This window comes from Lonchura striata, chromosome 5 (assembly GCF_050655825.1).
Source record: "Lonchura striata isolate lonStrDom1 chromosome 5, ASM5065582v1, whole genome shotgun sequence".
Classification (NCBI taxonomy): Eukaryota; Metazoa; Chordata; class Aves; order Passeriformes; family Estrildidae; genus Lonchura; species Lonchura striata.
The window spans coordinates 24,955,010-24,978,358 of NC_140707.1; the positions used below are offsets into that span (position 1 = coordinate 24,955,010).

At 39.9% G+C, this 23,349-nt stretch overlaps 2 protein-coding genes across 5 annotated transcripts in view; both read right to left on the reverse strand.

The window, feature by feature from the left end:
- Positions 1-1,545: 1,545 nt before the first annotated feature.
- RPS13 (ribosomal protein S13) lies at positions 1,546-5,812 on the reverse strand. The gene is made up of 6 exons (XM_021525611.4): positions 5,758-5,812; positions 5,484-5,532; positions 3,778-3,856; positions 2,732-2,901; positions 2,283-2,383; positions 1,546-1,623 (listed from the first exon to the last, which is right to left on the reverse strand). The coding sequence occupies exons 1-6, from the start codon at positions 5,778-5,780 to the stop codon at positions 1,590-1,592; spliced, it is 456 nt and encodes a 151-aa protein (XP_021381286.1). The 5' UTR covers positions 5,781-5,812; the 3' UTR covers positions 1,546-1,589.
- Positions 5,813-5,959: 147 nt separating this feature from the next.
- Positions 5,960-23,349, reverse strand: part of PIK3C2A (phosphatidylinositol-4-phosphate 3-kinase catalytic subunit type 2 alpha) — a 48,973-nt gene continuing 31,583 nt past the window's right edge. For all 4 annotated transcript variants that reach the window (XM_021525616.3, XM_021525613.3, XM_021525615.3 and 1 more), the window contains exons 14-33: positions 22,073-22,181; positions 21,178-21,320; positions 20,348-20,536; positions 19,790-19,883; positions 19,439-19,533; positions 18,944-19,124; positions 18,312-18,416; positions 17,207-17,299; positions 16,831-16,960; positions 15,238-15,374; positions 14,378-14,547; positions 13,954-14,110; positions 13,428-13,537; positions 12,793-13,000; positions 11,029-11,153; positions 10,524-10,641; positions 10,358-10,439; positions 9,827-9,936; positions 9,468-9,593; positions 5,960-8,941 (exon numbers count right to left, since the gene is read on the reverse strand). In XM_021525616.3, coding sequence (XP_021381291.3) covers positions 8,759-8,941; positions 9,468-9,593; positions 9,827-9,936; positions 10,358-10,439; positions 10,524-10,641; positions 11,029-11,153; positions 12,793-13,000; positions 13,428-13,537; positions 13,954-14,110; positions 14,378-14,547; positions 15,238-15,374; positions 16,831-16,960; positions 17,207-17,299; positions 18,312-18,416; positions 18,944-19,124; positions 19,439-19,533; positions 19,790-19,883; positions 20,348-20,536; positions 21,178-21,320; positions 22,073-22,181 — 2,665 coding nt within the window. In that variant the 3' untranslated portion in view covers positions 5,960-8,758. The remainder of the gene's footprint in view (positions 8,942-9,467; positions 9,594-9,826; positions 9,937-10,357; positions 10,440-10,523; positions 10,642-11,028; positions 11,154-12,792; positions 13,001-13,427; positions 13,538-13,953; positions 14,111-14,377; positions 14,548-15,237; positions 15,375-16,830; positions 16,961-17,206; positions 17,300-18,311; positions 18,417-18,943; positions 19,125-19,438; positions 19,534-19,789; positions 19,884-20,347; positions 20,537-21,177; positions 21,321-22,072; positions 22,182-23,349) is intronic.

A 23,349-nucleotide genomic window follows, 5' to 3' on the forward strand; every position in this document is an offset into this window, starting at 1 on the left:
GGACACTTTGCCAGGAGCTGTAGTGATAGGACAAGAATGGGTGCAAACAGAGATGGTGAGTTTAGGTTAGGTATTAGAAACAACTTCTTTGCTGTGAGAGTGGTGAGGCACTGGAACAGGCTCCCCAGGGAGGTTTTGGCTGCCCCATAACTGGAAGTGTTCAAGACCAGATTGGATGGGGCTCTGAGGTGTCCCTGCCCAAGGCAGGGGGTTAGAACTGGGTAATCTTTAATGTCCCTCTCAACACAGGCCATCCTGATTTTATGATTAATCCGACTGAGGACAATTTACCTAAAATAGCCTGTATAATTTATAGGAAGTAGAGAATCTTTAGCACCATAAGCACTAGAACTCTGAGCATTACGGCAAAACTGCAACACCGTCACCATTCCTCAACAAGAGAACTGGCGTACATGCCCATCCTCAGGAAACACCTTCAGCTCCAGTGAGTTCCACAGGCTCCCAGCGCCGCAGGAGCAGCTCCCAATTCCTTCCCGCTCGCCCGGGGCCGGCCGCGGGCGCCGCCTGCCGGCCGCTCCGCTCGGCGCACAGCGGCTGCTCGGGGCGCAGGGTCACTTCACCACGCAGCTGCACCCCGAGCGCTGCGCCGGCCCCTCCTCACCGCACCTCCGTATTCAGCCTCGCAACCGGCCGGAGGAATCCCGTTCTTCTGTGAAATCCAGGTCACACTAATTATGAGCTAGGAAGTAGCCACGACATTGTACAAAAATGACATGGCTTGGATCAATTTAGTAAACTTCTCAAGTAATGCACCCCCACTTAGAAACAAGTCAAAACAACTCACAGTAACTCCATTTAAAATTTTTCCTAGAAAAGAAAGAAGCTGTCAGTCTGTTTTAAGTGTTTCTTCAACAGAAAAATGACTTCAGGTTAAAGCTATTAGAAATCTGGAGGCACAACATTGGCAACAATGATGATATAATAGCTCCTGCTCTTTGGGTTAGGAAAAACTCTTTCAGTGAAGACACAACATCTGAAAGCAGCTAAAACTGCTGTCCACATTTACTCTCAAATCTCAGATTACTCTTAAAATTACACAGAAATGACAGCAAGTTAATGCCAGGACCTCAGCCAGCTCCTGGCTCTTGCTTAAGCTCTCTGCATAAGCAAGAACTCCACATGACCTGTGATGAATTAATTAACCTCTCCAATTCTGTTTTAACCCCTCACCTCCTGCATAACCCCTTCTGCAATTTTTGTATTTCTTCGTCTTTCTGCTGTCACTGCTTTCTCCACCAGTTCTGCAGGACACCAGAGGCACAGCCCCGTGTGAATAAAATGCATTTGCAGTGAATGAGTAGGGCACTTCACCAACTTGAGGCTCTCGGGTAAAAGAAAACCAAACCAGTTCAAGCACAGACACCAACATCCAGCTGGTGTACAACTGCAACAAGCATGACCCAGATTTGATAGTGCAGGACAGCAATACAGAAACCACAGCCACATGCCTGCTCCACCTGGAAAAGGTCCTGCTCCTAAAACAAGCAGAGGCTTCTAACGCACCATTTAAGAGACCACACAAACTCAGGTAACGAAAATTTATTCTTTCAGTTAGTCACAGCCAGCTCTTATGCGACCAGGGCAGAAGCTGTCGATGATTCACTAAAAAGAGAGGAGAGAAAAAAAGATAATTGCAGAGGCAGTTTTTCAAACTAGTTATCAAAAACAAAGCTTCACTTAAAAGTTTTAACTATCAGTCAACTACTACCAGCAGCTAAATCACTATTAAAAAATGTTCATGGCCTAAGACTTCACTCTTCCTTTTACAATAAAAATCCTAGGATGACAGCATAAACCCATGTATTTAAAAACCAGGCCAGCTGCACTTGGTCTCCTTAGATAAACAAGGCTAATCCTAACGTCTGTGGGAATTCTATGGTGGCTACCTCTCCTAGAGAAAAGCTACAAATTACTTTCCTTTTTGTCACAGCTACAAAGCTCACTAACTTTGAAAGTGACATGAACTATAAAGGTACCTGAGAACCCAGACCACAGTTTGGAAAGTGTTATAAAAATCACCTGGTAGTGATTTCATATAACACATGATTTTTATCCAAGAGTCATTTACAACAGTCATTTAACCCAAGTGCAATGGATTTTCATGGATTTTTCTGTTGATTATTTATGAAAATACTTGTTCTCTGCTGCCTATTGTGTGTACATACCTATCACAATGCACTCCTCACCCTCTGAGTAACAGCCCCAGCACAGTTTACAAGACCTTGCAGTATTCAGTGCCAAGAGGAATGCAGAAGACTTACTACTTCCAGTTGGGTGGCAGCACTCTCTTGGTTTTATAGTAGCGAGCCAACCTGTGGATCCTGCTCTCAATCAGAATCAGGCGGAACTTGGCATCTTTGTCCTGGAAAACAAAGTTACATTACAGCCCCAACATTACAACTACTTGGCACTTCTCAATACAGAATTCAGATGAGTTTTAGCAAAGCAAATAATCCACAGCTACTGCTAAAAACTTCACATTTCCATTACCAAACCTTCAGTGTAAGTCAGAGCAGGACCAGAAACACATGGTTTAAACACTGCTGTTAAAATCCTTTTCAAAGACCATTGTCCTTGATCAAAATGACTCCCCAACCTCAGGAGTTTACTCAAAGGGGGGCTAACATCACACAAAGAGTCTTTGCTTTGTTAAGCTGTACACAAACCACTCTGTAATTGAAAATCACAGACACTGAGTTATCTAATTCACCTTTCTGTTTCTCTCAAGATGCTTGCGAACAGCAACTGCTTTCTTGATCAAGTGATAAAGATCCTCTGGGAGGTCTGGAGCCAGTCCCTTCGATTTCAGGATTCTCAGAATCTTGTTGCCAGTAACAAAGCGCACCTGGGCAACACCATGGGAATCCCTCAGGATCACACCTGAAACAAATATGTACATCTTTCAATAAAAAGAAGAAACATACACCAACAACCCTGTGAAACTGACCCTACAGTTACAAGCTATCAAAAAAAAAAAAAAAAATCTTCTCCAAGTTAAAAGCCTTTCTAGTGGCAACTGAAGAAATGGCAGACAATGAGTGAGCAAAACACAGATTATAGAACTGAATCACTTTGGGAAACTTAAAGTAACACATGAGGTGCTCACTTTTTCCAATACTACTGGAAAATTTTCAACAGGACTCATTAAAGCAACGTATTCAATCATTCTATGGATCCCTCTAGAAGGATCTAATACTGCTTTCAGGATTACAATAACTAAAAAAACCTCATTTACACAGCACCTACTTACACTGCATACATAGCTCATGTCCAGTGTCTTGCAAACACTTCAGCTCTGGAAGGGTTCAAACCCCAGAACCAGTCCATGGTGCAGCTGTAATGCCTGTCTTAGCAAACCTCATAGAGCTGAGTGTATTGGAAAATTTCCTCCAGGAATCTGGGCACACCCTACTTTCCTATAACACCTATTAGTGGCCATTCCTAAGGACAGGCTATAAGATGAAACAGTTTTCCACTTGGAAAAGAAACAAACCAAAATAAAACAAAAAACCCCACTGCCTCAGTATATATGCTCCCTGCAAGAACAACACACAAAACATCTCAATGTTTGACTTGCTGATCCTTGTGGCAGGCTATTATCCTAGGACTCTCTGTGGTATCCACAGTGAACAGGTACACCAGAAATGCTGTGTTCTCTTACCACCTTATTTAATATAGGTTGAAGGAACAATTACAGTATTACAGTCAGAAAAAATGTGGGTTTGTCCCCATTCAGGAGTGGTTTATAATCCTTACCAATTTGAGAGGGAGTCAGGCCTTTTTTAGCCAACTTGTAGATCTGTTCCTTTACATCATCAGAAGTAAGTTTCAGCCACTAAAGAAAATTAGAAAAAAAAAGCCAAACTATTTAACAGCTGCTTAATACAGAGGCAAGCTACAGGAAAACTTATAATAGATGGTAGAAATAGATGCTTTGTAATGCTTGAAAAAACAATCAAGATCTGAAATTGCACTGACAATTTTCAGCATATAATAAACCCATAGTGCTAGTGAAATGTCTCTGGGGAAGGCAGAGGTAAAGAGGAGTCTCCATTTAAAAATCTCCATAAAGCCTCCAACTAACTGCTTTGTCATCATTTCACTTCAACTGCCACACCAGAAGCACAAATCCAATGTTACAGACAAAAAATATATAACTGTCCTTAGGAAGGAATTCTTCACCTAGGTCCTTTCATAAATACAAAATTGAGACCAATCTAGCCACCTCTCTGTAAAGGACCTACAGAGATAAGTAAAAAAATCAGACTTAAAATACACTAATTAATTAAAAAATTAAATTAACCTTCCAAGATAGGACTGTGCCTTTTCTATTAATTTCATGTTAAAGAGTACAGACAAAACCACTGCTACCATGATTATTAATGAGAAAACAACACCAACAAGCTATGTTATCCTGACTTGCCATGAGCTACAGAAGCTCCTGTTTTTTTTTATTTTACTACTGTCAGAGTATGAAATAGAAAAGCACAGCAAAAATAACATGAAAGTGCTCAAAAGATTACCATTTAAGACAAAATATAAATAAAACTAAGCAAAAAAATCCCCACAGGATTTTTTTAAAACCAATATAGTATTTTATCATCCTAACAGATACGTTTAACCATTAGTAGGACTGAAAGCAAGTTCATATTACTTTATTTTTAATTGCATCTATTTAATTACAGATTTTGTGTTTACGTTCTCATATCACTATTTTTTACTCCATGGTTTTCCACATGCACCACAAATTGTTCTTTCTGCCAACAAAGAGATCTTCCAAGAAATAATCTTGCAAAGGAGGACAGAGACAGCCTTTTAAAGTGGAAGTACCCTTGAAAGAACTAAGAGCCCACCGGAACTACCTTTTAGTCCCCTGACCTACAAACTGGTTGTATTTTTGAAGGCAATCTATTTATTCCGTAACTGCAAACTCAAGTCTGAAAACAATAATTTAATCTCCAGGAATTACCCAGCCTACAGACTCAAAGTATCGGAAGAAATACTTAAATAGAAGATGAAAAGGGACTTCTTTGCCAAATGAACCATCTGGCTAGGAAAAGACGCTTGCTTCCTTAGTATCCTAAGGATCATATCAGAATTACGGAATTTTTAGGGTCGAGGGACTTCTGGAGATCATCTAATCCAACCCCTCCCCAGGGCAGGGTTATCTAGAGCAAATTATAGAGGAGCGCAGCCAGGTGGGTTTCGAATGCTTCCACAGAGGCAGACGCCACGACCTCTGCAGGAAGCCTGCTCCATCACATGCCAAGGAACCATTTTCACAGGCCACAATTTGAAAGCGATGACGCGAAACACTCCAGATCTCGTTTTGTTCGCCTCCGTGGGCACTGCGAGCTGCGCTGCGGGTCCCGGGCAGGGAAGGCTCTGCGGAGGGTTCTGGGGAAGGTTCTGGGGAAAGTTCTGGGGAGGATTCTGAGGAAGGCTCTGGGGAAGGTACTCACCGTGGGCACGCTGCGCCTGTAGGGCAAGGCCGACTGGGACAGGCCCTTTCTGCGGGGAGAAGCACATCAGACACTCAGCGCCCCTCGGCCGCGCCTTCCCCACCCCGCCGCCATGTCCACACGGCCGGCCGCCTCCCCCGCCACCCCCCGCGCGCCGGAGCGCTCCCGCAGCGGCGCTCCCGCAGCATGGCTCCCGGCCCGGCCCGGCTGGCGGTGCCTCCCGGCCCCCGCTCGGCAGCCCCGGGCCGCCCCCCGGCGCGGCCCCGGCGCTCACCCCGGAGCGTGCATGCGGCCCATGATGGCGGCACGGCGGAGCGCCCAGAAGGAGCGGCCCCGCCCGCGCGCTTCCGCAGGAAGCGCCGGCCCCGCCCCGGCCCCGCCCCCCGCCCGCGGCAGCCAATCAACGGCGCCCGCGCCGCGCGCGCGCGCGCCCCCTCAGCCACCCCCCGCCCTCTCCCTCACAGAGCCGCCAGGCGTGGGGTTTATTCCAGAATAGTGTTTAATGCACGTACAGGGGTTACGGAGTCACAGCGAACGCGCCCGACGCGGGGCCACATTGTACATCTTTATTGTGGTTTAATGAAAGTATTTGGTTCTCAGGGAGGCGCCCCGCTCTCGCTGCCCGCCGGCCGCCCCAGCGAGCGCCCGGCGGGCCCCGGGGGAGCCCCGGCCTTAAGGCGGGTGCCGGCGGTTCTACACAACCCGACAGTTGTAAAAATAGAGAAAAGAGCGTTTACCAAAGATCGCACATGCGTCCAGGCAGCTGTCGTAGAAAGGCAGTAATAAAAAGTTCAGTGCAAAGTTGGAGGTTAGTAGAGGAAGAAGTCCTAGCGCAAGCTGCTGCTCTCTGATACCAACACAAGGTCTGGAGGGACAATTACACTTCTGGCTGCAGGTCAAACGGTGCATAAAAGAATTTTTTTTTCTTTTTCATTAAACAAGATATAAAAAGCTGTTAAAACTACATTTTCAAGCTACTTAGCATACTGGTAAATTCTGTCCCAATCAAATTTATTTCCCTCTTTCACATCCATCTTGGTTTTTCTATGTAGCACAGTAAAATTCTTATTGCAACAATCAGCTTTTTTGTAACTGAGAATAGTGCAAAGAGGTGCAAACTTGGTGCTGGTCCTCTACACGTGAGGAGAGGCCAAGGATAGATCCCATAGACAACATAAAATCCATGACCATAAAAAAAGCTCCAGCCAGTGACAATTTTGAAAAGGAAGGGAAAGGCACAAAATGAGTTAAGCTATGAAGAAGATTAAATCAGAAGTCAGGACATGTGCTAACAATAATACAGTACTATACTTTTTTTTTCTTCAGTCCAGACAACTGCTAAAACTGCAAATAATTTTTAAATGATCTTAGTTTAATTGTATTTTGTGCTGTAAGACACTGTGCTTTAATAGCAAACTGCAAAAAAGGCAGTCCATATTGCTTTCATTTTATTTCACAATGGAACGTTTCACAAAAACAGTAGTCTACTTTCCTGTGTTTAAGTGACTTGTGATTCTAATGATGGAATGGAGTAAGTCTCAAAAGCAACAAGTGAGCAGGAAATATATCTAGTTAGTTATATTGTTTATTATTTACAGGCTATATACTAAATGAAAAATATGCAGAGGATGCCTACTACAACTGTGATTTATTAGCGCCCATTAGTATTGGCCCAGTTTCTAACATTCAAGGTATCATTAGCTTTTTAATTGCAGTAATTCCTATGAAATTGGACCGTGAATCGTTTAGGCACCAGGAGATTCAAGTTTACTTCTCTCTTCTGTATTGAAGGGAGATTGGTCAGTAGCAGGGGAAGGACAATTGGATTATAAAATGGGTTTTAGTGTTGGGTAGATAGAAGGCTTTCCCTGTATTGTGTCCTCATTCATAGTTGCATATTTCACTTTAAAAGTTTGCTTCACGATTTTGTACTAAAGAAGTGTGCAACTTTAGAGCTTTGTTTACACAGAACATGAGCATCCTAAATCCCAAATAAGGTGAATAAAAAGGTGACACCTGTAGTGCAGAAAGGTCTAATTTAAGTTACCAGTGGTATTAACGGGAGATAGTGACATTTGCACTCCACTGTCACAATATATTCAAATCTAATGTTCCTTGGAATGAAGAATTTTAGTGGGAATAGCTCTTATTGGGAGTGAGAAACAGTACTGCTGTGAACTGCTGAAGGAAAAATAAAAACCAGCCATGCTCCTCTCTCAAAGCTATTGATATGAACTAATTTCCAGCCTGCAATCAGCCAGCAGTGGTGCTTTTCAACTAGAGGCCACCCTTTCCCTGGAAGCACAGATGCAAATGCCACTTAGGATTAGTGTTTAAATCTGTTCCACACTTAATCACTGCAGTATTGAAAAGTTCTAGAAAGTACAACAAAAATCCCCACTGAGAAGCTGGGTACATTTCCTACAGTACCACATACAGCCAGTCTTCGTTCAATTTTTGGAGACCATGGGTAGAAGATGAGAATAGGAAAAATTATTTCAGTTGAACAAATTGTGAAGATCAGTTAAAGTCATGCTATTTGTAAATAACACATTCTGGGGAAAGGCTTCCAGTAGGACCTGCAAGGTATCAAATATGAGAATGTTCCCCCCTTATAAGGAGCTGAAAGTTAATATGTATACATATTTAAATACCAGAAATGAGGTAAAAGAGAAGCATTTGAATTATAAGGCACCATTATTTACAACTTCACTATTGGCACTCACTCCAATAAGTCTCAGAGAAGTATGAATCTGGAATTAAATGTGTTTAAGGAATTTTTCCAGCCCTTCAACCTTCATTTCTACAGGTGTGTTTGCAGACACCAATATTTTACCTGTCACTGTTTCTGTGATGTCTCGTTAGCAGTGGGAATGTAATCTTAAAATATGCAATTTCTTTGATGTTCTCCAGCACTGTGTCATGGATGACACAACATAGGCAACAAATTAAAAGCAAAAATGCACTGCATCCACAGGCCTAATGATTGAGTTATGATTCAACCAACCAGTATGGTCAAACTGCTCATCTCACTTTCACTGATGGTTTAAAAACCCCTTCCTTTACCCACAACACTTAAAGGTTTACAAACAAGCCTTTGATAACATCACATGGGTATAAACCAGTTTTTTTTGCAATCCTCCAAATTAGGCTACCTGAACATTGGTCCAACATATCTGTTGAAATGGAGTCTCTTGTTTTAGGATGTACAGGTTATCTTCAAGTAGGAAGATGCACAAAGCACAAGTGAATACAACTGTTCTGGTCTACTGAGTTCACAGATAGGGTACAGCAGTCAGTCGATACCAGTTAACAGTCTCCTTGCTCAAGTTGAAGTCCTTTAGTGGGAGTGTAATTCCACCTAGGAAGAAGTTCTCACGTAACGATTCTGCGCTCAGCACGCTTAACTGGAGCTCCCTCTGTTTCAGAGTCTCCATGCTGTATCCGCTGTACACCAGCTAGGAAGCGAGAAGTCAAGAATTTTCTGGTTAGCCAGAAGAAATTACCCAGACTGCCCTTTCTTCTGCCTGCCCAGCCACTGACAGATGTCTGAACTACACACTGTGACCATTCAGCACATCCCTTTCTCACAGAATGGGCTGAAGGACATCCCTGTTTTATTTTGGGCTCCAAATGTTAACTGTTTAAAACTAGTGAAGTCCTATTTACACACCAGGACTTCTGAATTCATTTTTCTCCACAACATCAGTCAGTAAATCCAGGGCAAGGGCAGTTTTAGTTTAAGATTCCTTACCTTCTCCCCATCCCTCCTCACACTCAGTCTGTGAGACATTTCTGCTTCCTTGTAATAGTACACTGAACCACTAAGTTGCTTTATATTTAAACAGGGCACAAGGTTTTTGGAAACAGTTCCTTTTCCATTTATACATATTCACATATTTTTTTTAGACAACATTTTAATTACTGCTTAGAATAAGAGATTATAGTAAGCTATAGGAAGTTATCACATAAATTTTAACTTGCCATTTCATTGAAAGTGGGGTTTCTTGTCTTCCGGGAGATTTTGGTTTTGCGTTTGGATGTTTTGTGCGTGTCTGGAAGTAAATAGGTTTTCACATAGGGATTTGGATCTGCACCATCTTCTGTAACCTACAGCCAAAGAAACAAGACAAGTCAGAAAACTAATTAGTGCATAACTGCATATTTATTTTCAAGTGTGCAGACTCTGCAATCAAGCTAATCAAAAGCAGCAGTTAATTAAGCAGGCAGTTGGAAAATTTAGAAGAAAAGAGAGAGTTTCACCATTTCTGCATCAATCTAAGACAAGATGGTAATTGAGAAAATGGCAAGTTTTTGGCAGTAAGTGCAGTATCTCCACTTACCAGGTCTTTGATGTGCATCACCATGACAAACAGAGTGCTATTTCGATAGGATATGGAGAGCTTCACTTCTCCTCCCACTTTGCCTGAGGTAGGACTTGATGGACTTGTATCTGAAATAACAGACAATTATTGCTTCTGTGATACTGGTACGTTTTTATCACTACTACACTGACTTATCATATGGGAAAAAATACAAGCCTTAGACCAAGTTCACTTCCTGATTTTATTTCAAGTTCTCTAACAGGGGAAAGGCTACAGGCTTTAAAGGTTTTTGCATTCTCTTGCAAGAACCAGCTTGGAGGTTTGGAGTGAAAACATGAATAATTCAGTCAAGACATAAACAAGCCCAAGTCATCACACACATTTTTGCAATTTTTGGTATATATGTCCTTGAAATTGTATGTAGGCACAGTTGGAAAGACAGTGATGCAGTTTTCAATGAGAGAAAACTCCAGGTGAGTAAAAAACATTTCAAAAATTCACACTGTAAATGTGTCATACTATATCATCCAATTCACAAACATCCCTTACCTGCAGGTCTGGCTATTCCATCTATTCCTTCCACTTTGTCATCACGAAGTAATGGATGGAAAAAAGTATAAACAAGATCACACTAAATTTGGAAGAAATGTTACATGTTAGTTTAAGCATTAAAAAGTGCCAAAACTTGCATTTGATTTAAATTATGTGTACTCACTTCTGCCACCTCTGGAGAACTGTTCATCAGGCTCTGTATGTAGCTGTTGAGCTCCACTTTTCTTTTGGCTGCTACATCTTTGATATGTGTTCTTCCCAGAACCATCTTATTAGGAAAGCTACATGAGAAGAACAACACAGAGTTTTCAGTTACTTTATCAGAAGCACGTACAGTAGGATTCCATTGTAATTTCCATCCTGAAGTGCTGACATCTGTTGGTTTTTTTGTTTTATTATTATCAATCCAGAGTAGAAACACAGCATGCCAATAGCTATGACACTCCAGAAAGGCAAGGAAATATTTATAGGTATATTATTATATGTGATATGACACACAGATCACAACACTGAGATGCTCCTCTGGATCTCCTCCTTAAAACTGAGAGACAACTGTTTTCTCCCTTAATTGCCAAATTTGAGGTCTAGTTTGCCCCTCAGCAGTTTCGTCTCCACCCAGCTGGGAGCAGTTTTGTTGCTTTGGTAATAGGGATGAGTGAGGAACATACCCTGGTAACTTCCAAAGAGGAAAGAGAATGCCAAGTTTGTTGTGGAGCTCCTGGAACTCATCAAATGTTCGGAAGACAAATGTTGGCTCAACTTGCCCTTCTCTCAAAACTCTCACTACATAGATCTGCCCAAAACACAAAAATAAAAGTAGTTGATATAAAAACATTATAAAATGACTTTACAATATAATTTTCTTTACAATCAACTCTTTCTCCTATAGTAATCCTTCTCCTGAATACATATCCCATTATTATATCCCTTATTCCAACACTGGCATTTCATTGTAGTTAGAATTATAAGTAGCCCTTAATGCAAAGGAACATCACATGCTCTTCCCATAAGGTAGATCCAAAGCTGACAGATGAAGGATGATGATGAAGGCTGAGCTGTGCACACTCTCCCTTTGAAGCCTCATTGGCAGCTCATACCAGGTATATAAAATGTTAACACTGGTGCAGGATTACATTGAGACATGGATTTGTGGGGCCAGAACTACTACAGAACCTTTCAGGTGTATTTTTTACAAATTAATTCCTCCTGATTCTAAAGGATTCCACTTTTAAAGTGATAATTTGGTGGGAGGATGCAAGTGCACTGGATTATACAAAAATAATTTTTCAAAGTATTGCGAGTACAGTCACAGGATACATTCACATTATTCAAGGGAAATGAAGTTTGAGAGCTTCACAAAAAATTCAGTTCAGTGTCCTCATTTTATGGGTAGAGAAGTTAAACTTTTAACATATAATTTAACTTAATCTAGACAGAATCTAGACCATCCTAACAGTTTCCTGGAAGAAGCGAGGCTGTTTTGACTTAGACTAGAATACTCAAATACATTTAATTATACAGTGATTCAGTACAAAGCTCATCACCTCCAGCATTAGTCAGAATTGTTCTGTCTTCCCTTGCTGGTGTCTTTCCAGATTAAGACATTTACAGCAAACACAGCATGGAAAGATATGTACATTTACATCTCAAAGTGTAAACTAGGTCTACTAAAATCCTGAGGGCAAAATTGCAATGGTTGGTGTATCTAGTAAGGCTAAGAGTGTAACTGCATTAGTACAGGAAACAATGCCTTTACTTAGGAGGAACAAATCAAACTTCAGTAGAAGGTCAGACTAACACCAGAGTGTCTGATTTTACAACTCCTACTCAGGAAGGAGCCATTTTACAGAAGGCAGCTATATAAAAGCCCATCAACATGACTCAAATTTCTGTATTTTAAAATAATCTCCACCAACACTACTTCTGCCCTTTCTACTTCCTTCTAGATGCTTTTCAAGATGTGTTTTCATTTTGAAGGATATTATGGGATGCTAGAAATGCCAGTCTGTACTCTAGCAGTGCTGTTGCTGGTTTACCCTGGCCAGCAGCTCAGCACCCACACAGCTGCTTGCTCAGTCCCACCCCCTCGCCAGTGGGACGGTGGGGAGAACAAGAGCAGGAGTGAGAAGATCTGTGGGCTGAGACAAAGACACTTCTGGGGAGAGAAGGTGATGCAAGGCAATCACCACAGCCCACAGGCAGATCAGATCCATGCTCAGCCAGCTCCCAAACAGCCACCTTGGAAGACAAGGCTCTTCCATCTCCTGCTTTCTTCCTCTACGCCCGCTTTTTATTGCTGACAGTGATATTACACACTGTGGAATACCCCCGTGGCTGGTTTTGATCAGCTGGCCCTGTCCTTTCCCTGTGTCTTGTTGGAAGAAAAATACACCATTATCCTCCCTGAGTGGAAGCAGCTCCCACGTACTTACGTAGTGTTTATCTGGGTTGTATCTTTTCTGATACGTAAACACAGACACTTGTTTGATTCGGCCGTCTTGTTTGAGAGAATACGTTTTAGCAGAAAACGACAGGATGGGCTCATCATTAGAAGGCAGACCTGAGAAACGCAGCTGAGCCAAGTTGTGAATGAAGAAATTGAACTTTGTGGCAACACTCCCCAGACTGGATTCGATCAGCCTAGGAAAAGAAAACATCAAAACACACAAAAGTGGTTCTGTCAATGCATCAGACTCAAGCTGAAGAAAATTAAACCCTATTTCTTACTGACAAAGAAAAGATTTCTAAGAGTGATCACTGGGGTATATAAATAGTATCATACCAACATTTAATAGAAGACTCAGCATCCAAATGTGGAATAGGTTTTTAGTGAAGTCATGAAGGCATGCATCCAACTCTGGAGCCCTAGAAAGACATGGACCTGTTGGAGCAGGTCCAGAGGAGGGCCACAGAAATTATCAGAAGGATGAACACCTCTCCTGTGAGGTGCAACTGTTCAACTTGTACAGACACGTTTGTGACCATCCCTAGTATGTTTTTTCCTAACAGAAATCTCCCATTAAGAGGATGATACTGGCAGATATTTTAGTTTTCCCTAATCCAGTACCTCGTAAAGAAAATGGTGGCTTCTGCATCTGTTGTTTGGGGCTGGAGAGCATCCTGGACATACTTCAAGTCCTGAACTCCACTTAGTTCTGGTAGCCCAGAAGAAAGCATCTACAAGAAATTGAAATTGAATTTTAATTCAATAAACCAAATATGATTTTATACTGAAATGATTAAGACTTTGACCTTCAAATTAATTTGTAGCTGCACTAATTTGCTTAATACTAACAGCAATAGACACCAATATAAGCAGCTGTTATTCACTATTTCTGCTGAATTAAAAGCGGCTAAAAACTCTTTGCAGTGCCATTTGTGGTAGTATATTAGTTTTAAATTTTCAAGGAAGAGGTAGGCGGTAAAAAAGCGTAAAAGTTTCCAAATGAAGCTTTCCCAAAAAGTAGACAATATGTTTCTGGCTTTTAAAAAAAGCCTGCATTATGAATTTCTGCAGCATAAAAAGCATAGTTTTTAATACAACCCAGCATGACAGATCTATCAAGTTTCAACTGAATGTGAAAAATGATTACCAATGAAAGCAGGTTAAGGAAGAGGCTGGCATGTTTCCTTATCAAGTTGTAAGCTTGGCAACAGAGATCCACAAACAGCTGAAAGCGAATTGTGGGCTTTTCTCCACCATTAATGACATAAGCCATATCTGATGTCAGCACAAAAGGGGCTCGATCCCTGTTCAAAAAGCACAGAATTCACGAGTTCATTACAAGGTCTCTTCGTTGTCATGTGCTTCCTGCTGCCCTCCATCCCCACCCTAAGGTCATGATATTAAATATTCCATTAATGTCATTTCACATGTTTGGGATGGGTTCCTCTCCCAGGTGCTGGCCCAGGTTACACAGCACATTCACATGGTACCGGACCTACAGCAGATCTCCCAGAGCAACACTTGGAAAGAAAATCACTTAATTCTCTACACTGCTTAGGTACAGAAAATACCTTTTAAAGCTACCAAACATTTGTGCATGTCCCAAAAACTTTCCAAAGTCAATGTGGAACATATGCCCGGTGTTCCGGAGCATTATGTTATCATTGTGGCGGTCACAGATTCCCAGGACATAAGTGGCTACACAGCATCCTGCACAAGAGTAGATGAAGTTTTCTGAAGCCTGGGAGGGAGAGAAAAGAAGTGAATTGAGATCAAATATCAGAGGAAAAACATAATTCATGTATTCAACAGTAGGTTTCTATGAGTGCAAAATCCAACCCAGGCAAAAAAGCAGACCCTAAATTTGCTTTTTTTTTTCTCAAATAGTGTTCTTCAAACAGTTAGGCTTTGCCAAAATCTCTTGGCATCCCACTTTCCAGCAAAAATGGTTATTTTGTTTTTTACATAAATCAAAGAGAAAAGAGGAGTTGAAAACATATCACAAAACAATGTTAGCGAAGAAAAATACAAGACTTGTATTTGCAATGTATTGTAATGGCATTAAAGCCCAAAGAAACATTTTAATTTTTGAATTGCATGCGTACAAGAAAAGGCCACTGCTCCTAAACTACAATTAAGAGCAACCACTATTCCCCTGTCTTAAAGTACATTTTTTCTATATCCAATAAAAACTCTTAATGAGAATCTTGAGAATCCATCTGGCTCCTTTTTATAGGGAGATTTTAATTTGCTCTTTTTCAAGTATAGAAAAAAAATTAAGTTTCTTAAATACACAAACCAAAAATTTCAGTGGAAGACCTGGAATATGATTTCATTCTTTCATCAGATTGTACTTAGCCCTTTTAAAAGATCTAAAAAAAAAAAAAAAAACCAAAAAAAACCCCCCAAAAAAACAGTGCTGAAAAGTTACCTTTTCATACTCTTCCTCTGTAGGATTATACTTCCGCAACCATTCAGCCAGAGGCTTGTCTTTAAAAGAACCTGTCACTCCATATTCCACTTGAATTTTCCTAAGTGTGTCTGAAGCAGGAACAAGCTCTACCATGCCTGGATATAGAATAAAGTGTATTTAGCCACCTCCTTTAAGTTATGCTGCATTTTTCTTATTCATTCCTATCAATGGTGAATCTTACAGTATTAGATCAACCTCCTTGAAAACCTGGTCAGGTGTAAAAATAATTCTTTTAGTCCTCTAAGCATTTCCTCTTCCATTTCCACTTTCCATTTCTGTATTACAAAGTAAATCATAAAACAAGTACCAATGCAACTTAGCTTACTTTACTACAACTTGTTACAGTTGCTAGAATGCACACTTAAGTTAAACTTTGAATAGTTAGTTTCTACCTCATAAACTTCTTTTACTCTAAATTTGGCAAAATACTTTGATGCTGACAATTCCCACACACTAACAGTGAATTAATCTAGTAACTTTATCTGCTGTCAGTGTTGAGACAGACCAGACAGTGGGCTTTATATGTGGCCTTACTTTGGAGATATAATTTACTAAAAATATTTGTACAGCTAAATCATAGAAGGAAAACATTTAGTTGATTAACTGAGTTTTACTTCTATTTTGGCAAGAGCTAATAAAGGTGCATCTGTAATTTACATCCATTTGACTTTTCCCCTTCAATCTTTAAGGACACTAATATTAGCAGCAAGAAAAAAAAAGCTACATAAATCAAGTCATCATTCAGAGTAGGAGGAAAAGCCATCTGTTTCTCTAAAAAGCCAGTCTTACATAAATAGAAGCTTTTTGCCTAGTTTTGCCAAACTAAATGTCCATCTTTTCCATGTATTTAAGAGTTTTGGTCATGCTGTTCATCTGACTAAAGATATATTTCAGTTATTGTTTATCCTCTTAAATATATTTGGGTTCCATTGGCAACCTCTACAGAATTAGCTAAAACTAGCAAAAAGCATGCTCAAGGTGCAGGGCACAGTATTTGCACTCAGCGCTCTGTGACCTACTTTCAAACCCCAGAGACAGCTTCATATTGCCAAGGAACTTTCACCAGAATATGACACAAATTCTGGGGGACAGTGTGTGTGTATGTCAAGGGCTGGTTCAAATTTTTCTTATTTTCACATGTTTCAGTACCATTATGATACTCCCTGACTCAACTGCAGCAGATTCCAAATACTTCACCATTTCGGTTTGCATTGGAATACTTTCACCATAATTAAACTTTCAGAATAAGAATTGCTGTAGCAACATTATTTTCCTGTGTTGCACTACGAGCATGAAAATCAACCTTGATTTTTATCACTGTATTTGTCCCATTGTTCACTGACAACAGAACACTCAAGAGAACAAACACATTTGGATGCCACTCAGCCATCAGGAAATTCAGAACAATCTAACTTATTATACTGTCAAGTACTGAAGTGCCTTGCAGTGGAACTGTTCCTTGGCACCATCTGCCCAGAGGTTTTTCAACATCAGTGTGACAAGAAATTGAAGAGGGGAAGCAAAGATTAAAGGCAGCATCTGGTTTAGCACCTCGGTCTTTTCCTGTTGAGAGACACTTGAAGATAACCATCCTTAGATCCAGTCTCTCCTGCAGCCAGATCTTGTCCATGATCTTAATCATTTGTAAAGCCAACATATCTTGCCTCAGATCTTCTCCAACCTTAAATAGAAAAATAAAAGTTAACCAGTGACACAGTAAACTTCAAAGAGAAACAGACTACAATTCAATTTTCACATGTGGTGGATTTTTATATTTTATTTTTATGTTTTACATGTTGCTTTCCAGATACAAAGGAGCAAACTCACGGAATAACTAAGCTTATTGGTCTATGCTAAAATTAATTTATACCAATGAAACAGTGATTATCATTCAACTTCTTTTCTCCAAAACACATGTAAGGCCTACCTTAAACATCACATTAATTTCTTCTCCCAGGGGGTCTGCATTTATCAGTGCAACTTTCAGTGGTACTGCATTGGAGCTGAAGAAAGAACAGGCCTGCAAGTAGATTTAGTGTCAATGGGCAGAAAGGACTATTCCTGCTAGCCCAGAAAACAAGACATTCTGACAGCAAGCAGGTTTGACACACAATGTGTCTATTCAGACTTTAAACATTTCAATTGTGGTGAATACGTGCTTCCTTTGAATAACAAGCCCTTTGGCTGTTATTTGTTGAATTCTTGTACAAAAGCCAACAGTGCTGCACAGTGATGTTTCAAACATTCTGAAGGGAAGAGTGAATAAAACATTAATAAATATTTTATCAGCAGCTTTTTCTTGAAACCTAGAAGATGTATTAAAAATGTGTATTTGTGTGTTTCACAGTATCTTCTCATTTATCTGCTTTCAAGTCCCTGCTCATGATATAACAGTTACAATAGTGAAGGAAAGTGAGATGAGCTCTCAAACACAGGATTAGTTCAAGCATTAACAAACCTTTAGGTTTTCAGTCATGCATGATTATATAATCAAGACCGTGGTTGAGCAGATATTGTCAAACCTTGCAAAGTTCTGGAAAAATAATGAACCTGCTTCTCCTACATTATTACTTGCCGGAACTTCACAGTAAAATAAAGCTACTGCCTACCTCCCCAGCGTATCTGGACACAATCAGTATCAGGTAGTTTCAAGTGTTTGACAGTATTTACTCACTGCTTGAACTTTATATTCTTGGTCAATTTCCTCTTTTGATTACTAAAGCACACAGGACTTTTTCATGCACTTTCAGGATTGCTGGTCTCGGGAGACAGGGTCTGATGATGTAGTAAGTTATTACAGATATATATCTATTTTTTAACACAAGCGCCCTTGGTTTTACACTGTATTTGTACACATTTTATCTTTGCTCACTGAATTTTGCTGCCTTATTCCATTAGCATTTTTGATTAATCCCCATCTCCACAGTATGAAGAGCTTTCAAGCACTTGAAGTGGTTTTTTTTTCCATTTGTAAAAGCTTTACCTAGACGTAAGTTTTACAAAAAGGTTTTGAAACCCTTCATGTGTAGTACCTTAATATTTAGCTCCTTTGCCACAAGACTGGGATTGAGAGGCAAACGGCATTTGTTCTTCAAGAAGAATAACTGCACACGCTCCATGCCATTTGTCAAGGCAACCTGCAGACAAAAAGAAAATTCAGCTGACATTTTGAAGCATCTACAGAAAGCTTCTGGACAAAGTTACCCTTAAGGCACTATTTTAACTCCTCAATGTCAAAGGAATGCTAGAAACTAGAGCTGCTGGCTAAGCTATGAAAAATACCTAAGCCTAGCAATGTAACACTCATCACACATGTTTGTGGGGTTTTTTTTGACTGAACCTGATGACAGCATCCCACTCCATCAAGTTCTATCATCAGCACAAAAACAGATATCCCATTCTTTTGCATGATGAGATAATTCTTCAGCAGTAATAGGTTTAAATTAATTTCCAGTTGATCATATACAGAAACCATCCTATACCTTCTTGCCCTATCACCTCACCACCACATGTTTCAGGTGACAAACTTGACAAAAGCATCAGCTTCATTAAACTTTGCAAAGCAATGGGTTCATAAAACTTCCTATACATTTACATAACCTTTTGAATTTAGACTAAAAAGACAATTAAGTGGATTAGTTTTAAATTAAAGTAATATACACACCTGCCGAGCAGATCCACTTGTTTGCTTTACTCTTTCTGCTACCATTCCAAAGAGCTGCACTAGCCGGGTCTGCTTCTCCAGTTCTTCCCTGAGCCTTTTTCCACAGACTGAAAGAAAAGCTCCAAGAATTTGCTCATACCTTACACCAAACTTTGTATCATACAGTGTATCCTTAAGAAGCCTGAAATAAAAGATATAAGTTAAATTTTCCTATGGAAAATACAGCAAACAATGCAATATTAAGATGTTAAAATACATATGTCTGAAGTTACTGATAGACAGAATAGAAAAGACAAGAAATTTGTGCTTTGTAGAGGCACTATCTTTCATTAAAATAACCTAACCAACAACCAGGATCTACACTCTGTATAATCACCATTCATCCCAGTCATTGTTATGTTATTGAATGGTGATGTTAAGGAGGATTTTTTTTATCTGAAATATTAATCTGGTGGCGCACACAGTACATAAGAAATGGAACAAAGAAACCCTCACCAGTACAGGTAGTGTGCAATCCGAATGCTTCCCAGTGCCCGAGCCAAAAGAAATTTCACAAGAGCACTGTCAAGGTAGGTTTCATACTTCAATGCCTAAATAAAATGGAAATTACATAAATCAGGTCTGCATTTAATTCTTGATGAAGATATATTTTGTGACTAATGCACACACAGAGTTACCATGAATACTTCTGATGGTCACAAAGTGGTTATTTATTCAAATTGTTTCCCCTACTGTGCCTTACAGTTAGAGGCACACAACTGCATTTTTGCTACTAGTCAGAAGCAATTCCTCTGGGTTTTCAAGAGCCAGAAAAATTCCAACTTCTGTGTAGGCTGAAAGTCTTACCTGTACAAACTGAGGGAGGAAATCTGTTAACTCATCATCACTCAATGTCTCTATCCAGTTCACAGCTGTATTTCGTACTTCCTGATCAGCAAACCTAGAAAATCACCACAAATCCACATTAAGTTTTCTCTGTTCATGTAGGATTTTTTTCTTATTCTTTTTTTGAGATCAGCTAGATAGAAAAGCAACCATACAAAGTCTTTAAAAGCTCAATAAGGGACCTAACAAGTCCCTTCATCACATAAGATGCAACCACATGTGCATGTTTAGGACAAGCACATTCAAAACCTCTCAAAACTCTGGCTGTATTAATTCCTGTCCTGCTGCATGTTAAACTTCAGAACCCTAACCACAGTTGCTGTGCTTTTGCTACATGACTTGGTTAAGCCTACATCAATAAAGTAAGCATGGGGTTCTTTAAAATTTTTAAAACATTTAATTTTTTCTGCAGAAATTCAGCAGTACTTTCCCACAGAACACCATTCCAGAATCTTCTACCAAAGAAGAACAATTTAATGTTGAACAAAACACAAGAGAGTCTATTTGCAGTTTTCTTACTTTGAATCAAGTAGTTCCAGGGCAGCTAAGGGTGATAAAGGAGGCCAGCTCTGAAGTAATGAATATATTTCTGGAAGACTTGCCCAGTCCCAGTGAGGGGCACTAACCAGTATTTTTGGTAGGCTATTAGGATGGCTATGACAATAATGTCTCTTCTCCCACAAAAATTCTTTATCTTCTTTTGACAGCCTGCAGACAAAAGCATTTCAGTTTATAATGCTGTTTATACATTCAGTTTATACATGACAAACCATCACCTGAATAACTCCAGTGCACTGATTGTTGTATTCAGACATATAATTTAACACATAGAATAGAATGACATTGAAATTACTCTTTCCTCCAGGAAAGTCAAAACGAAAAGCCAAATAAAGCCTCAAACATTAAGGAAACATTTGTTCAAATTTATAATTTGGGCAGGACAAAATTAAGTTTAAGTATAATCTGAAATAAACCAAAATCATCAATGTTTGTTTGGTGCAGATGAGTACGAGAGGCTGCCAGAAAAGCTCCCATGGCACATGAACCTCCACTGCTGGAACTCCCTAGAACTGAAAAACTGCCAAGCAGGAACAGGTGAATATAACAGGCAGGCAAAGGGACAGCAATCTTGTAGCAAGAAACTAATAGCACCAGCCAAATAAAACAGAAGGAAACTCATTAAGTATAATGATTTCACATGCTTAATTCAATCTCTTGTTTAAGTCCCTATAGGTCTTCAAGATACATTTTTAAAAGAATTACAGAAACTTAAGAGTATGTAAGCATTCCATGCCCTAGTTACAAAATTGTCACATGCAAAAAGAGCCCAGCTGGAAAGATGGACGTACCCAATGGTGCTATCCTTGGAGAGAATGGCAAGGAGACGTTCTCTCACTGGTTTTTCTAATGTTTCTACAGAATGATGCACAGTAGTCTTTGCAGCTTGAGGAATTTTATATTCAATATCAAAAGCATGGGATGGGAAGTCAATCTGAAAAAAAAAAAAAAGAAAAAAGATAAAAGATGATGTAAGTCCTTAAGTAGAGACAGCTCTCACCCTTCCAGCAATCTCAGATGTTTAGGAATCTGAACTCTTCAGTTCTATAAGTGCAACAGTCCCCAGATACTGCTTGCTGAGTATTTTTTTCCATCTCAATTCTTCTACATGACGACAGCTCCTAAATGTACAGCTGTGTTATTGCACAATGCAGTGGCTGGAGCACTCCTCAGCAGAGAAGTGAGAATGCTTGGAGCAAAGATAATCACAGAGCTGTTCAAACCCACACCAGTGGTTTCCACCCAGCCACCCACTCAGGCTATGTTTTGGGACTGCTGAGCCATGCCTAGTAAGGCATCCTCTCATTGGAGAGAAAACTGAATTGAGAAAGAGAGGTACTTATGTTCTGTAAAGGAGCTGGAGTTGCTACTGCTTGTGTCCAGACAACTCCCATCTCAGCACATTTCTAAGGATTGCTTTCAAAAACATTCTCTCCCAGTACTGACCACATGTCATGCAAAGCACTTCTGATTTCTCTTACTTCCAGACAGTTATTTAATAACAGATTTGTAGACATTTCCAGGAGCTTCCCATTCTTTGCCCTTACAGTTTAGTAATCACTATTCTATAATGACTTTCAAATATTACTTAGCTGTACTTTTCCCCTCTCCAAAACATTCACCTAATATGACTTACAAATCACAACATTCAAACAAAGCACAGAGTAAAACAGAACTATGTATAACCTGCAATACTATTCTTTCCATATTTCCTTTCTTACTGGCCACCCCTGACACATGATGTGGATGTGATGATGTCCACAGTTGCAAAAGTTTCGTCCCACAAGTTAACAATCTGAGAAAAGAACACGTACAGGTTATTAATATCACAGTCTGATTACTTCACCAAGATATTAGTTGTCAAATTAATTTGCTGATTTTCACTGGCTGTTGTCTGTTCTTTAAGTGCTTTAAAGTGATGCACACAACTTTTAGGTGGAAAAGGCAAAAGAAAAAGTTCAGTGTTCATTTAGTTGATACAGATTAATTAGGTGCTCCCTGTTCTTTAAGTCAGAAAAGGAGTACTTTTGCCTCTGAGAAAAAAACTGAACACAAACACACATGCACATTCTTCTTAGCTTCTAGAAAAAAGGCCCAGGCATATGAATCTTACAGGCATCACCATTTGCTTGGACTTCTCCCATTACCAGATTCTGCAAGGGCATATCAAATGACATTTCCATTTGCCGGTGTATTCCCAATATTAATACCATTTCCAGCTGTAGTAAGGCACAACTGAAGACACTTCATAAATCAATAAAGTGTTGAATGTTAGGTACAGAAAACTTCCATCAGTCTTTTGGAATCAAAATGTTGCTCAAAAGGCTGCTTGAAGTCCAAGCCTTAAGTATATTTTGAAAGACATTTTAGGGTTTATAAGTATTTCAAATAAAGAACAGGTTGTTATATGTAAATATTGATTAACTAGGAGCTTGTCATGCCAATAAAGATTACCATATCGTATCACTAAAGCACACCTGAAAAGCTCATTCTTTTTAATAATTCTCCATTTAATACAGTTGCCACAGCCTTCTGTCCCATCCACATGTAATGATGATTTAAGCCACTCCACATGCACTTCAACAAAAGGAGTTCTAACTTTGTCATGGACTCTCTTCCAAAACACATTCATGACCAGTTTTGTTCTCCCTATATTTCAGTTCGTTTCAGGTTGTAGCTCCTGCCTGCCATTGATGCTATTTTCAATCGTAACTGGAGTATTTGACTAGCAGCTTTAATTACCTAGGTCTGGATTTAATTTGTGTGGACTGCAAGTGGGTTAGACCACTAAGCATCTCTAGAGCTTCTACATACAGGCCACTCAGTAAGCTCTGGCACAGCACATACCATTGTAGTGCTCTGCATGAACAGAAAACACAGTTTTCACCCCAAACTCCTGTGAGAACACCATGAAAACAAGATAAATTTGCAATTCAAATCAGAAGCTGTATTTTCAAATACTG